The following is a 12,429-nucleotide window of genomic DNA, read 5'->3' as shown; positions in this document are numbered from 1 at the left end:
CTGAGATTTGGCTTTATTCCTCAGGAATTTCCCCTTTGATTATAGGACACCTCAGGCGCTATGTCCCTTCTCCTGGGTCCACAGCTAATAAAGGGTTGTCCACTAGGTGGCAGTAGTTCCAACGGGTTTAGCCCCATGTGCTTGGGGTCTGTCCTGGGCCTCACTGAGAACTACTACAGGTCCAGGTCTGCCGGTGAAGCTAGTGAAGTGTGACTCAGCAATAGTGAATAAGTTAATAGTAACTCTAGGAATGAGAGTCGGCACAGGGTAACTAGTGAGCAGATGTGGCTCCAACGAGGAGAAATAGTGGGGTTATGACCCTGTGGTGCAGGGACTACAGTGTGTGAGTTGAGGACCGGATAGGGTACCAAGACCCCAGGCTGAATACAGGGGGAGAGGTGAGGACCGAGAGACGAGACCCCAGGCTGAGAATCCATGGCCTTCGTGTTCATCTGGAGGGATAGTGCCTGGTGAGAGTCTGTTACTGCTGTTACTCTGATATACAGGTATAGGATCCCTTATCCGGAAACCCGATATCCAGAAAGCTCCGAATTACGGAATGGCTGTCTCCCATAGACTCCATTTTATCCAAATAATCCAAGATTTCCTTTTTCTCTGTAATAAAAAACAGTAACTTGTACTTAATCCCAACTAAGATATAATTAATCCTTATTGGAAGCAAAACCAGCCTATTGGCTTTATTTAATGTTTATATGATTTTCTAGTAGACATAAGGTATGAAAACCCAAATTACGGAAAGATCTGTTATCCGGAAACCCCCGGGTCCCGAGCATTCTGGATAACAGGTCCCATACCTGTACTGGATATTGGCTCACCTGGAGCACCTTGTACCCCCTGGAGGGAATACTGCAGTTTGAAGCTTCTCTATAATCTCTGTGAATATCAAAAGTACCTTTCAATTACTCCATTGCAACAGTTCTCCGTTAATAAACAAGTTTATTTTACTGCAAAGAAACTTGTCTGGCTGAATCTCCTGCTGCCCTCCATTACACCAGGTACCGGGAGTTGCAGGGAGTTGCACGTGTACACTGGGGTCCTGGGCACATTACAAGCAGTTTTAGCCTGGTCTCACACACATTTTGTTTGTATATAAAACAGATGTGAAGCCAAACACGACCTCCTGTAGCTGCCAGTCTAATAGGGGCCACCAAATGATCCGCCGGCACCACGAGAAACATTTTTCATGCTTGTTGCTGCCCAACTCTTTTTAGACCTGAATGTTGCTCATCGATAAAAAAAAAGTTTGGGGACCCCTGATGTACCCCATCCCTAACAAAAAGACTGACAGTTAATATTTTTATTATGCCGCCTTTACAAAGACATTGAGATGAGAATATGTAATCATTGGCCTTGTATTGCATTATCCTTAGTACAGGGAATACTTATACTCTCATAGTTTTATGTGATCTCTCAGTACAGACTATGAGCAAACTTAGGGACTGTTCCTGCTGAATTGTGCTTAGTACAGGGAATACCTATGTGCCATAGTTTAATGGGATCTCTCTGTACAGACTATGAGCAAACTTAGGGACTGTTCCTGCTGAATTGTGCTTAGTACAGGGAATACCTATACTGCCATAGTTTTATGGGATCTCTTTGTACAGACTATGAGCAAACTTAGGGGCTGTTCCTGCTGAATTGTGCTTAGTACAGGGGAATAGAACGTTTTCTATTATCTCAGGTCATTGTAAGTTCTCTGCATTGTTGGCTGTGACTTTATAAAATAAACAACCAGACAGGGACAGAAAACTTTACTATAAACCAGTGAGAATGACTATGAGGAATAAATGGAGCCGCTATTAGAAGGAATACAGTAACTGTGACATCGCCGCATTCAGTGGCTGCACTAAAGTAACCGCTGCGCTTGTTCCCACGCGAATTCCAGACTTGGGAGGGCGGAGCCAGTAAACATTCTCCACCATTGGTTAAAAAGACAATCAGTTACTCTGAAGTGGGCGCGTCCAAAATTAATCCACGCCTCCTCCCTTCTTTTGTTACCGGAAGTTTTGGAAGCGGGCGCCGGAAACATGTGATCCCGGAAGTTCCGGTGTTGTTTATAAGGGGGGAATAAACAGGAATGGCGGAGGCAGCGGCGGCGCCTGCTCTTCTCACATCAGCAGCTTCTGCAGGGAAGGCCCCGCTGCCCGCGTTCCCGGAGAATCCCCCCGTGGGTGTCTGGACTCGGCACGTCACCTGCAGGTATTTGTCAGGCGGGGGAAGCGTCGTTCAGTGTGACAGGCAGGTGACAGCAGTTCCAGGGGTGATGCGCGTGTGACAGGAAAGTACCTACAGGGTTTATATAGTGCGGGACGGGGAGGAGTCATGTTCATTAAAGGGACAGCGCTCAACATTGTGTCTTGTCATTGGGGATCTTTGGCACCGGCTCACTGGGATAAAGCCTGACAGTGCTGCTGGGGGTCGGGCTAGGGGGTCGCTGGGAGGGAGTCAGGGGCTAGGGGGTCGCTGGGAGGGGGTCAGGGGCTGGGAGGGAGTCAGGGGGTCGCTGGGAGGGGGTATGGGGCTAGGGGGTCGCTGGGAGGGGGTATGGGGCTAGGGGGTCGCTGGGAGGGGGTATGGGGCTAGGGGGTCGCTGGGAGGGGGTCAGGGGCTGGGAGGGAGTCAGGGGGTCGCTGGGAGGGGGTATGGGGCTAGGGGGTCGCTGGGAGGGGGTATGGGGCTAGGGGGTCGCTGGGAGGGGGTATGGGGCTAGGGGGTCGCTGGGAGGGGGTCAGGGGCTGGGAGGGAGTCAGGGGGTCGCTGGGAGGGGGTATGGGGCTAGGGGGTCGCTGGGAGGGGGTATGGGGCTAGGGGGTCGCTGGGAGGGGGTATGGGGCTAGGGGGTCGCTGGGAGGCGGTTGGGGGCTAGGGGGTCGCTGGGAGGGGGTCGGGGGCAAGGGGGTCACTGAGAGGGGGCTGGGTCGGTGGCTGATAAAGGATCTTTAGTGCAGTGGTCATTAGGACAAGGTGCTGCAGGAGGGGCACATATATTGGGGGGGCTGCAGTGTAAGGGCAGGTGGGACATGGGCCTGTAATGCTGAGAGAAGCCGATTATAGTTGTGACTTTTCAAGGGTAATGAGAAATAATAGATTTGGGGTGGAGGTTTATTTACTAGAGCAGTGATCCCCAACCAGTAGCTCGTGAGTAACATGTTGCTCTCCAACCCCTTGGATGTTGCTCCCAGTGGCCTCAAAGCAGGTGATTATTTTTGAATTCCAGCCTTGGAGGCAAGTTTTGGTTGTATAAAAACCAGATGCACTGCCAAACAGAGTCTCAATGTAGGTTGACAATCCACATAGGGGCTACCAAATAGCCAATCACAGCCCTTATTTGGCACCCCAAAAACATTTTTCATGCTTGTGTTGCTCCCCAACTCCTTTTACTTCTGAATGTTGCTCACGGGATCAAAAGGTTGGGGATCCCTGTACTAGAGAGAGAGACATTGGGGGGGGTCAGTATCAGGCAATGCCAGTCCAGTAGCAGTTGGGGGTGTAGGACACACAGGGGAGTCTGACATGACCCCTCCTGTATATTGAGATATTTGAGCTTATAATAAATCTCTCCATTGGTTTCACTCACTGAATTCCTTTCGTTCCTGTCTGTGCACTCGACTGAGAGACAGAGGCGGGTGAGGGGCTCTGCATGGGTCACATGTTCCAATCAGATCATTTGGGCTCCCCTGAGAGTAAAGCTGAATTGTCCTTGTGGCTGCAGGGTTTATGCCAATCTGATTGGCTGTCCAGCTGGGCATGAGTCTGACCATGTGTTTATGTTGCAGATATTTCATACACGGCGTTTGCAAGGAAGGAATCAATTGTCGTTATTCGCACGATCTCACCACCAGCCGATCCGCCATGATCTGCCGATATTTCCAGCGAGGCTGCTGTGCGTACGGAGACCGGTGCAGGTAAGCGACAACATGGCCGAACTCTGGGAATTCCCCCGGCTCCTCTCACCCGGCTCATCTTTCCTTTTACTTTCCCAAGGTACGAACACAACAAGCCGCTTCAGGAAGATCCGACTGGAGACACTTGTACTGCGCCGAGCGAGTCCCTCCCGGAACCAAGCGGCGACATTAACAGTAAGGCGGCTGAACTGGCAGCTAGTGAACTGGCATCTGGGGGTCCACGAGCTCAAGACTGGGTGAATGCCGTGGAGTTTGTTCCGGGGCAACTCTACAGTGGACGTGGTAATTGCTTGAGCGGGGAGCACCTCACCAGCCAGGCACCTCCCAAAAGTTCCTTTAGTTTTTTTTTTCATCTTATGATTTTTTTTTGTTTAACGCACCCACAACACTTTTTCTTGTGCTGCATATGAGCTGAATGGAAGATTATCACTGTCTTTTTTTTTTATTTATTTCCTACACCCTCGCATCAGGGGGGCTGGATCCTTCTTTTAAACTTGCATCTTTGAACCTCCAATTAACCCCCATACAAACCTGCAGCAATTGTTAATTGAATCATTGCCCCCCTCCATGGCTGTGCGTCTGGTTGGATGACATTCATTGGATTTAGCCTTTAAAAGTGTCAGTTTGGTGCATATCGTGGGCTTTATTTTGGCTGCTGGGATTCAGACAAAATGGTGGTTATAATTGAAGATTTGTGGGGGGCTTGTCCCCTAAAGCAAGAAATGTGTCCAGTGCAAACTGGAAGGAAACCAAAGTGGTCCCTGTACTGAGAAATCTGCCTGTTGATTGGCTGATGATCTTTGTTTTTGTAAAAGCTTCTCCATTAACTGTGTTTGTCTGTCTGCTCCATCACTGCTTTAGGTTCATGGCGCACAGGAGCTTGCGATCACCTCGAGGCTCCGTATTCCCATTGGCCATAGATGGTGGATTTCCCCAGAAAATGAATGGAAGGGTCTGTGGAGACATTCTAAACACTTGGGGTAGAGTCGGGTAACCACGGAATACCCACAAAGTGGTCGGGTTATGGGCGAAAAGTCCCAGATTCCTTGGCCATCGGGTAGTCTGCAGGTAACCTGGCTGGGTAACCAACAAAGGTGCAGGCCTAATCCCTCCCTTGTGTTTTTTTTTTTGTTTGTTTTTTTAAAATTTTGGGACGATTCGGCACCGGGGGCAAATGGGCCGTCCCTTCCCGGGAAATGGGCCGTCCCTTCCCGGGAAATGGGCCATCCCTTCCGGGCAAATGGATTCGTATGTCCCCCAGGGTTGTTGGTTAATTGACCTATTATGGGTCGGGCAGCGGGAACATGTGGATCAAATTTTGAAAAAAAAAAATGGACCCACACAGGTCTCTAACTTGGGATCTCAAACGCCTGTGTGCCATATCACTTCACCCTTGAGCTTTAACACTGGCTGCAGCACTTCTCTCAGACAGGAGGTTTCCATGTGTCTGTTGTGCAAGTCCCTGTTATTTCCAGCTGAGATGATGGGAGTTGTACAGATGCAGTATTGGATGTGCAGTGGGATTAGGATAAAACCTCAAATCCTGTGGTTCCCCTGAGTTCTGTAATAGAAGTGTTAGAACACTCCGTGTAATGGGTTAATGGTTAATTTGCACCTTTCCTCTTTGTGATGTCATTCATATTAAAGGAGAACTAAAGCCTAACTAAAGAAGTAGGTAGAAATGTTGTACATGATGTTTTGTGCTTCTGTACCAGCCCAAGGCAACCACAGCCCTTTAGCAGTAAAGATCTGTGTCTCCAAAGATGCCCCAGTAGCTCCCCATCTTCTTTTCTGCTGATTCACTGATTCACATGCTCTGTGCTACTGTCACTTACTGAGCTTAGGGAGCCACTCACAATATACAGTACACATAGAATAGAAATGTCACAATATAAGGCTGATTAGTAATTAATACACATAATTACTACATGGCAGCAGCACAGAAACCAGTGCAATTAGCATCAGAATTGAATAATCAGCAAACCTGTAGCATCAGCTTATATTACAGCCAGGGAAGCTCATTTTCTGCTGGATAATTAGTGACGAGCCCTAAGCTTAGCTTCTCAACAGCCAATCAGAGCCCACTGAGCATGTGAGTGTCACAGACACTTTCCAAGATGGTGACCCCCTGTGACAAGTTTGAAGTCCTGGATCATTGCTGCTATTGACAAGCTCAAACTTTAGCCTCGTGCAATAAGTTCACTATATAAAATAGGACATTTTAGCCAAATTCATTTTTAGGGTTTAGTTCTCCTTTAAGGAAACGTGTTTTACAGAGGTGCCACCTGGCCTATGGAGAGCAGTCTGTGTCCATGTTTGTGTGAAATGTTTGATTTTTCATTGGTTTTTCCATTTCAGTTCACCGATCGTGCTGGGAATCCTTTCCACTTAAAACAACGTCAATGTGTTTTGTTTTCCCGTCAGCCCCAGAAGCTTACACTCAGGGAACTGTGAAACCAGACGAGGGCAGGGAGGAGCCTGCTGACCCGGAGCTAAAGAAACAACTGTGCCCGTACGCGGCCATGGGGGAGTGTCGTTATGGGGAGAACTGCGTCTATCTGCACGGGGATCCATGTGATATGTGTGGCCTTCAGGTGCTCCATCCCGTGGACACATGTCAGAGATCACAGCACATAAAGGTGAGGCTTTCCCTATTAACACTTTGTGGGAGGTCACTATATAGCGCTCTATACAGAATGCAGTCAGTTATTGGGCCTGTTGCCATGGAGCTGCAATGCCAAGTAACTTTCACATTGCTCTTAAAGGGCACCCGTTGGGTATAATTATTACCCCAATGATCCACCTAATAGAGCTCCCTCTCAGTGCAAGTGTCCTAGGGCTGGCAGGGGGCAATGGTTTTTAAAACCTGTTACCCCAAACCAGAATGCAGGCTTTGTTAGCCCACACCTTTGGTTCGGGATGATATTTTTGCCCAACAGGTGCCCTTTAAGGGGTATTCTGCATTCTAGAACTCCTAGAATTCTTTAAAGCTTTGGCTCAATGAAGAAACCCTGCATGTGTGCAGCAATGGAATCTGACATGCCTCATCCCCTTTAATATTCTCCCCTAGTCTTGTATCGAGGCTCCTCCCCTTTAATATTCTCCCCTAGTCTTGTATTGAAGCTTCTCCCCTAGTCTTGTATTGAGGCTCTTTCCCTTTAGTATTCTCCCCATGTCTTGTATTAAGGCTCCTCCCCTTTAATACTCTCCCCTAGTCTTGTATTGAGGCTCCTCTCCTTTAATATTCTCCTCTAGTCTTGTATTGAGGCTCCTCCCCTTTAATACTCTCCCCTAGTCTTGTATTGAGGCTCCTCTCCTTTAATATTCTCCCAATGTCTTGTATTGAGGCTCCTTTCCTTTAATACTCTCCTCTAGTCTTGTATTAAGGCTCCTCCCCTTTAATACTCTCCCCATGTCTTGTATTGAGGCTTCTCCCCTAGTCTTGTATTGAGGCTCTTTCCCTTTTATATTCTCCCCATGTCTTGTATTAAGGCTCCTCCCCTTTAATACTCTCCCCTAGTCTTGTATTGAGGCTCCTCCCCTTTAATATTCTCCCCTAGTCTTGTATTGAGGCTCCTCCCCTTTAATACTCTCCCCTAGTCGTGTATTGAGGCTCCTCCCCTTTAATACTCTCCCCTAGTCGTGTATTGAGGCTCCTCCCCTTTAATACTCTCCCCTAGTCGTGTATTGAGGCTCCTCCCCTTTAATACTCTCCCCTAGTCGTGTATTGAGGCTCCTCCCCTTTAATACTCTCCCCTAGTCGTGTATTGAGGCTCCTCCCCTTTAATACTCTCCCCATGTCTTGTATTGAGGCTCCTCCCCTTTAATACTCTCCCCTAGTCTTGTATTGAGGCTCATGAGAAGGACATGGAGCTCTCGTTTGCGGTCCAGCGGAGTAAAGACATTGTGTGTGGGATCTGCATGGAAGTGGTGTATGAAAAGACCAATCCCAGCGAGAGGAGATTCGGCATCTTGTCCAACTGCAGCCACTCGTACTGTCTGAAATGTATCCGCAAGTGGAGAAGCGCCAAACAGTTCGAAAGCAAAATCATAAAGTGAGTGTCTCTGCCCCTGAAATAAACGGGAAGGGGGCAGGGGAAAATAATGTTATAGAATATCTGTTTTTTTAGCAGCTTTTTAATTGGTCTTCATTTTTATAGTGTTTGAATTATTTGTCTTCCTCTTCTGCCTCTTTCCAGCTTTATATGGGGGTCACTGACCCCAGTAGCAAAAGAAAACCGTCTGCTTTGTGAAGCAACAATTTTATTAGCACTTAAATCATTCTGTTCCAGTCCCTCGCTGACACCGTTGCCTGGTTGCTGGGGGCCTGAATTCCATGGCAACCAGGCAGTGGTGTGAGAGAAGATGTAGTATTCCAGTGTGTGTGGCGGCTGCCTGGCTAAACTGAGCCACAACTTTGTCTTACTGGGAACCTTCACTTTTTATTCATTGAACTTGATCAGACTCCAATGGATAATGTAACTGACAAAACAAATGACTTTTCTTATGAATATTAATTGTTATGGTTTATTTTTATTGTTTACACTGCAAATAATTCTCTATCATTTAAAGGAGCAAACTGATTTTTTTTTTTTTTTTTTATGTATTTTTTTTAAATCTGATATTGACTTGACATATTGTCAGTTTCCCAGGTGCCCCCAGTCATGCGACTTGTGCTCTGATAAATTTCAGTCACTCTTTACTGTTGTTTTTGAACCACCAAATGTTTTTTCAGGTTTTTTTAGCTGTAATATTGGTATGGAGGAGCCATCCTAGGTCATTTTGTCTGAATCTGAGATTTGAGAAGAAGCCAGCACTTGCGGATGGAACTGCTTTGAGGTCGCTACTTTCTCCCCTTCCCACTACGTATTTCACTACGACCTGGGTTGTGCTTCGTAGCCCCACCTAGTGGTAGACATGAGACTAGACCCAAGCAGGAAATAGCAGGGTTTTTTTGCTTGACTATTCTCATGACTACCACTAGCACAACTGAGGTTGTGGTCAATCCAACCTTTAGCAATGCAAACAAATCGTTCAGCAGAGGCAGGTCTGCTTAGCTGCACATTGTTCTGTTGTTAGGCTGCTGGGGAGGGGGGTGATATCATTTCAACTTGCAGTAAAGAGTGACTGAAGTCACATGACTTGGCCAGCTGGAAAACCGACAATATGTCTAGCCCCATGTTGGATTTCAAAATGAAATATAAATAAATCTGTTTCCTCTTTTGAAAAACAGAATTCTGCTGGAGCAGCACTATTAACTGCATTTTGAAAAAAAACAAAACACCGCCGTATCCCTTTAAATCTCTTTACACTGACGGTCGTTCTGCTCCCCCTCCCCCATGTCATTTTCAAGGTCTTGCCCAGAATGTCGTATAACTTCAAACTTCATCATTCCCAGTGAATATTGGGTAGAGGAGAAGGAGGAGAAACACAAACTCATTCACAAGTACAAAGAGGCCATGAGGTGACATCAGAAACTCTGTCTGCCAGTCTGTGTCTCTGTCTGTCTGTGTCTCTGTCTGGCAGTCTGTGTGTCTCTGTCTGTCTGTGTCTCTGTCTGCCAGTCTGTGTGTCTCTGTCTCTGTCTGCCAGTCTGTATCTCTGTCTCTCTGTTTGTCTGTGTGTCTCTGTTTGTCTGTCTGTGCCTCTGTCTGCCAGTCTGTCTCTGTCCGTCTGTGTCTCTGTCTGCCAGTCTGTCTCTGTCCGTCTGTGTCTCTGTCTGTCTGTGTCTCTGTCTGCCAGTCTTTGTCTGTCTGTCTGCCAGTCTGTCTCTGTCTGCCAGTCTGTCTCTGTCTGCCAGTCTGTCTGTCTCTGCCAGTCTGTCTCTGTCTGCCAGTCTGTCTCTGTCTGCCAGTCTGTGTGTCTCTGCCAGTCTGTGTGTCTGTCTGCCAGTCTGTCTGTCTGCCAGTCTGTGTCTGTCTGTGTCTCTGTCTGTCTCTGTTTGTGTGTCTCTATGTCTCTGTCTGTTTGTCTGTGCCTCTGTCTGTGTCTCTGTCTGCCAGTCTTTGTCTGTGCCTCTGTCTGCCAGTCTGTGTTTTGTCTGTGTGTCTCTATGTCTCTGTCTGCCAGTCTGTGTGTCTCTATGTCTCTGTCTGCCAGTCTGTATCTCTGTCTCTCTGTTTGTCTGTGTGTCTCTGTTTGTCTGTCTGTGCCTCTGTCTGCCAGTCTGTCTCTGTCCGTCTGTGTCTCTGTCTGCCAGTCTGTCTCTGTCCGTCTGTGTCTCTGTCTGCCAGTCTGTCTCTGTCCGTCTGTGTCTCTGTCTGTCTGTGTCTCTGTCTGCCAGTCTTTGTCTGTCTCTGTCTGCCAGTCTGTCTCTGTCTGCCAGTCTGTCTGTCTCTCAGTCTGTCTCTGCCAGTCTGTCTCTGTCTGCCAGTCTGTCTCTGTCTGCCAGTCTGTCTCTGTCTGCCAGTCTGTCTCTGTCTGCCAGTCTGTCTCTGTCTGCCAGTCTGTGTGTCTCTGCCAGTCTGTGTGTCTCTGCCAGTCTGTGTGTCTGTCTGCCAGTCTGTCTGTCTGCCAGTCTGTGTCTCTGTCTGTCTCTGTTTGTGTGTCTCTATGTCTCTGTCTGTTTGTCTGTGCCTCTGTCTGTGTCTCTGTCTGCCAGTCTTTGTCTGTGCCTCTGTCTGCCAGTCTGTGTTTTGTCTGTGTGTCTGTCTGTGTCTCTGTCTGCCAGTCTGTGTGTCTCTATGTCTCTGTCTGCCAGTCTGTGTGTGTGTTTGTATGTGTCTGTCTGTGTCTGTCTGCCAGTCTGTGTCTCTATCTGTGTCTGTCTGTCTGTGTATTTCCTGCGGTCACTTACTTTTATTCTCCTCCCATGTTGCAGTAGTAAATCCTGCAGATATTTCGATGAAGGCCGCGGGACCTGCCCATTCGGGGGCAATTGCTTTTACAGACACGCTTACCCCGATGGCCGAATTGAGGAGCCGCAGCCTCGGCAAAAAAGTGGAATGTCCAGCAGATACCGGGTGAGGGGCTTTTGGGAATTACACTGGGCTCAAACTGGAATAGAAACTCCCTGGGCTGGTGGGGCTTTAAGTGAAAATGTCTGAACTGTTCCTCCTTAGTAATAATGTGAGGCTTTCAATGTGGTTGTCAGACTTCTTCTGTTTAAGGTCCATTATTTTATCAGAAGCCAATTAAACTTAAAGGGGAACTAATACGAAAATGAAAACTTAATATAAGATTCCTCCTACTGAAATAAGAAACTTTCTAAATACAATCAATTTAAATATTCTGTACAGTTTCTGAAATAATCAAGTTTATAGTCACTATTCCTCTCTCAGCATCTGTTTCTCTTCATTCTCTCTTCATGCAGCAGTTGGGTGTCAGATATTCACTGACAGTTACATCCAATATATCTTATAGGGGGGCTCCTTTTGCCTAGAAGATGTATTAGAGCTCACTCTATTAAACTCACCAGACATCATGTCTCTCTACATGCAGGATTTGTGCAAAAGGCAGTTATTTTGTTTGTTTGTACTGGAATCAGTTATTTGCTGACGAGTGAAATGTTTGTCGCTTCTTCATTCTCACCCCTGATCCCCAGTCCCAGCGCAGGAATCGATTTTGGGAGTTTGACGAGCGAGAGGGCGGAGACCCGTTTGAGAACGAGGAAGACGAAGTTGTGACGTTTGAACTGGGGGAGATGCTGCTCATGTTGTTGGCCGCGGGGGGGGCGGCCGAGGAGCTGACGGACTCGGAGGACGATTGGGACTTTCATGACGACTCGGAGGATTTTTATGACTTGGACTTGTTGTGACTTGTCGGAGGAGTTGGACTGTCGGTGGGACAGTAGCTTTTTCCTGTGGTGTTTGGCAGTGCCCCCGAGGCAGGCCTATCCCTTCCAGGTGCTCTTGTATTTATCCTTTTTATCCTCTTGTCTAGTTACCCCCCTCCCCCGAGTGTGTGTTTCTGTTTCAAGAAAAAATAAATTTGAAAAAACAAAAAATCAGCACAAAACAAAGTAACATTAAAAAAAAAAAAAAAAACCAGCAGATTTGTCTTTTTTTTTTGGGGTCAGGCAGAAGCAACGGATCAGTGTTGGATCCCCTGCACTTGCTCTTAGAATACCCTGCGCCCCTTTATAACTGGTCAACACCGGCCATTAGCAGCGGGGGGGGGTTAGTGAGTGTATTCTGCACAATGTGAGGGGTTTGGAGAGCACGATACCGGCTTTACTTTGTACGCTTTACATTTACTTAACCTTTCCCTTTACTTCCCCTTTACTTCCCCTTTACTTTACCCTTCCCTTTACTTTTCCCTTTACTTTACCCTTTCCTTTACCCTTCCCTTTACTTTACCCTTCCTTTTACTTTACTTTCCTTTTACTTTACTTTCCCTTTACTTTACCCTTCCCTTTACTTTCCCTTTACTTAACCCTTTCCCTTTACTTTTCCCTTTACTTTCCCTTTACTTTTCCCTTTCCTTGACCCTTTCCCTTTACTTTCCCTTTACTTGACCCATCCCTTTAGTGACCAGGAAAGTGTCATTCCTTGTGCTCCAGTGA

General features: G+C 47.3%; 1 protein-coding gene across 4 annotated transcripts; it reads left to right on the top strand.

The window, feature by feature from the left end:
* Positions 1-2,024: 2,024 nt before the first annotated feature.
* mkrn1.S (makorin ring finger protein 1 S homeolog) lies at positions 2,025-11,915 on the top strand. 4 transcript variants are annotated; one of them, XM_018254272.2, is made up of 8 exons: positions 2,025-2,220; positions 3,798-3,926; positions 4,006-4,208; positions 6,351-6,565; positions 7,767-7,981; positions 9,280-9,390; positions 10,747-10,888; positions 11,470-11,914. In XM_018254272.2, the coding sequence occupies exons 1-8, from the start codon at positions 2,099-2,101 to the stop codon at positions 11,680-11,682; spliced, it is 1,350 nt and encodes a 449-aa protein (XP_018109761.1). In that variant the 5' UTR covers positions 2,025-2,098; the 3' UTR covers positions 11,683-11,914.
* The last annotated feature ends 514 nt before the right edge of the window (positions 11,916-12,429 follow it).

The sequence above is a fragment of the Xenopus laevis genome, chromosome 3S, assembly GCF_017654675.1.
Source record: "Xenopus laevis strain J_2021 chromosome 3S, Xenopus_laevis_v10.1, whole genome shotgun sequence".
NCBI classification, from domain to species: domain Eukaryota; kingdom Metazoa; phylum Chordata; class Amphibia; order Anura; family Pipidae; genus Xenopus; species Xenopus laevis.
The sequence above is the reverse complement of the archived record's forward strand: the minus strand, read 5'-3'. Positions and strand labels throughout refer to the sequence as shown.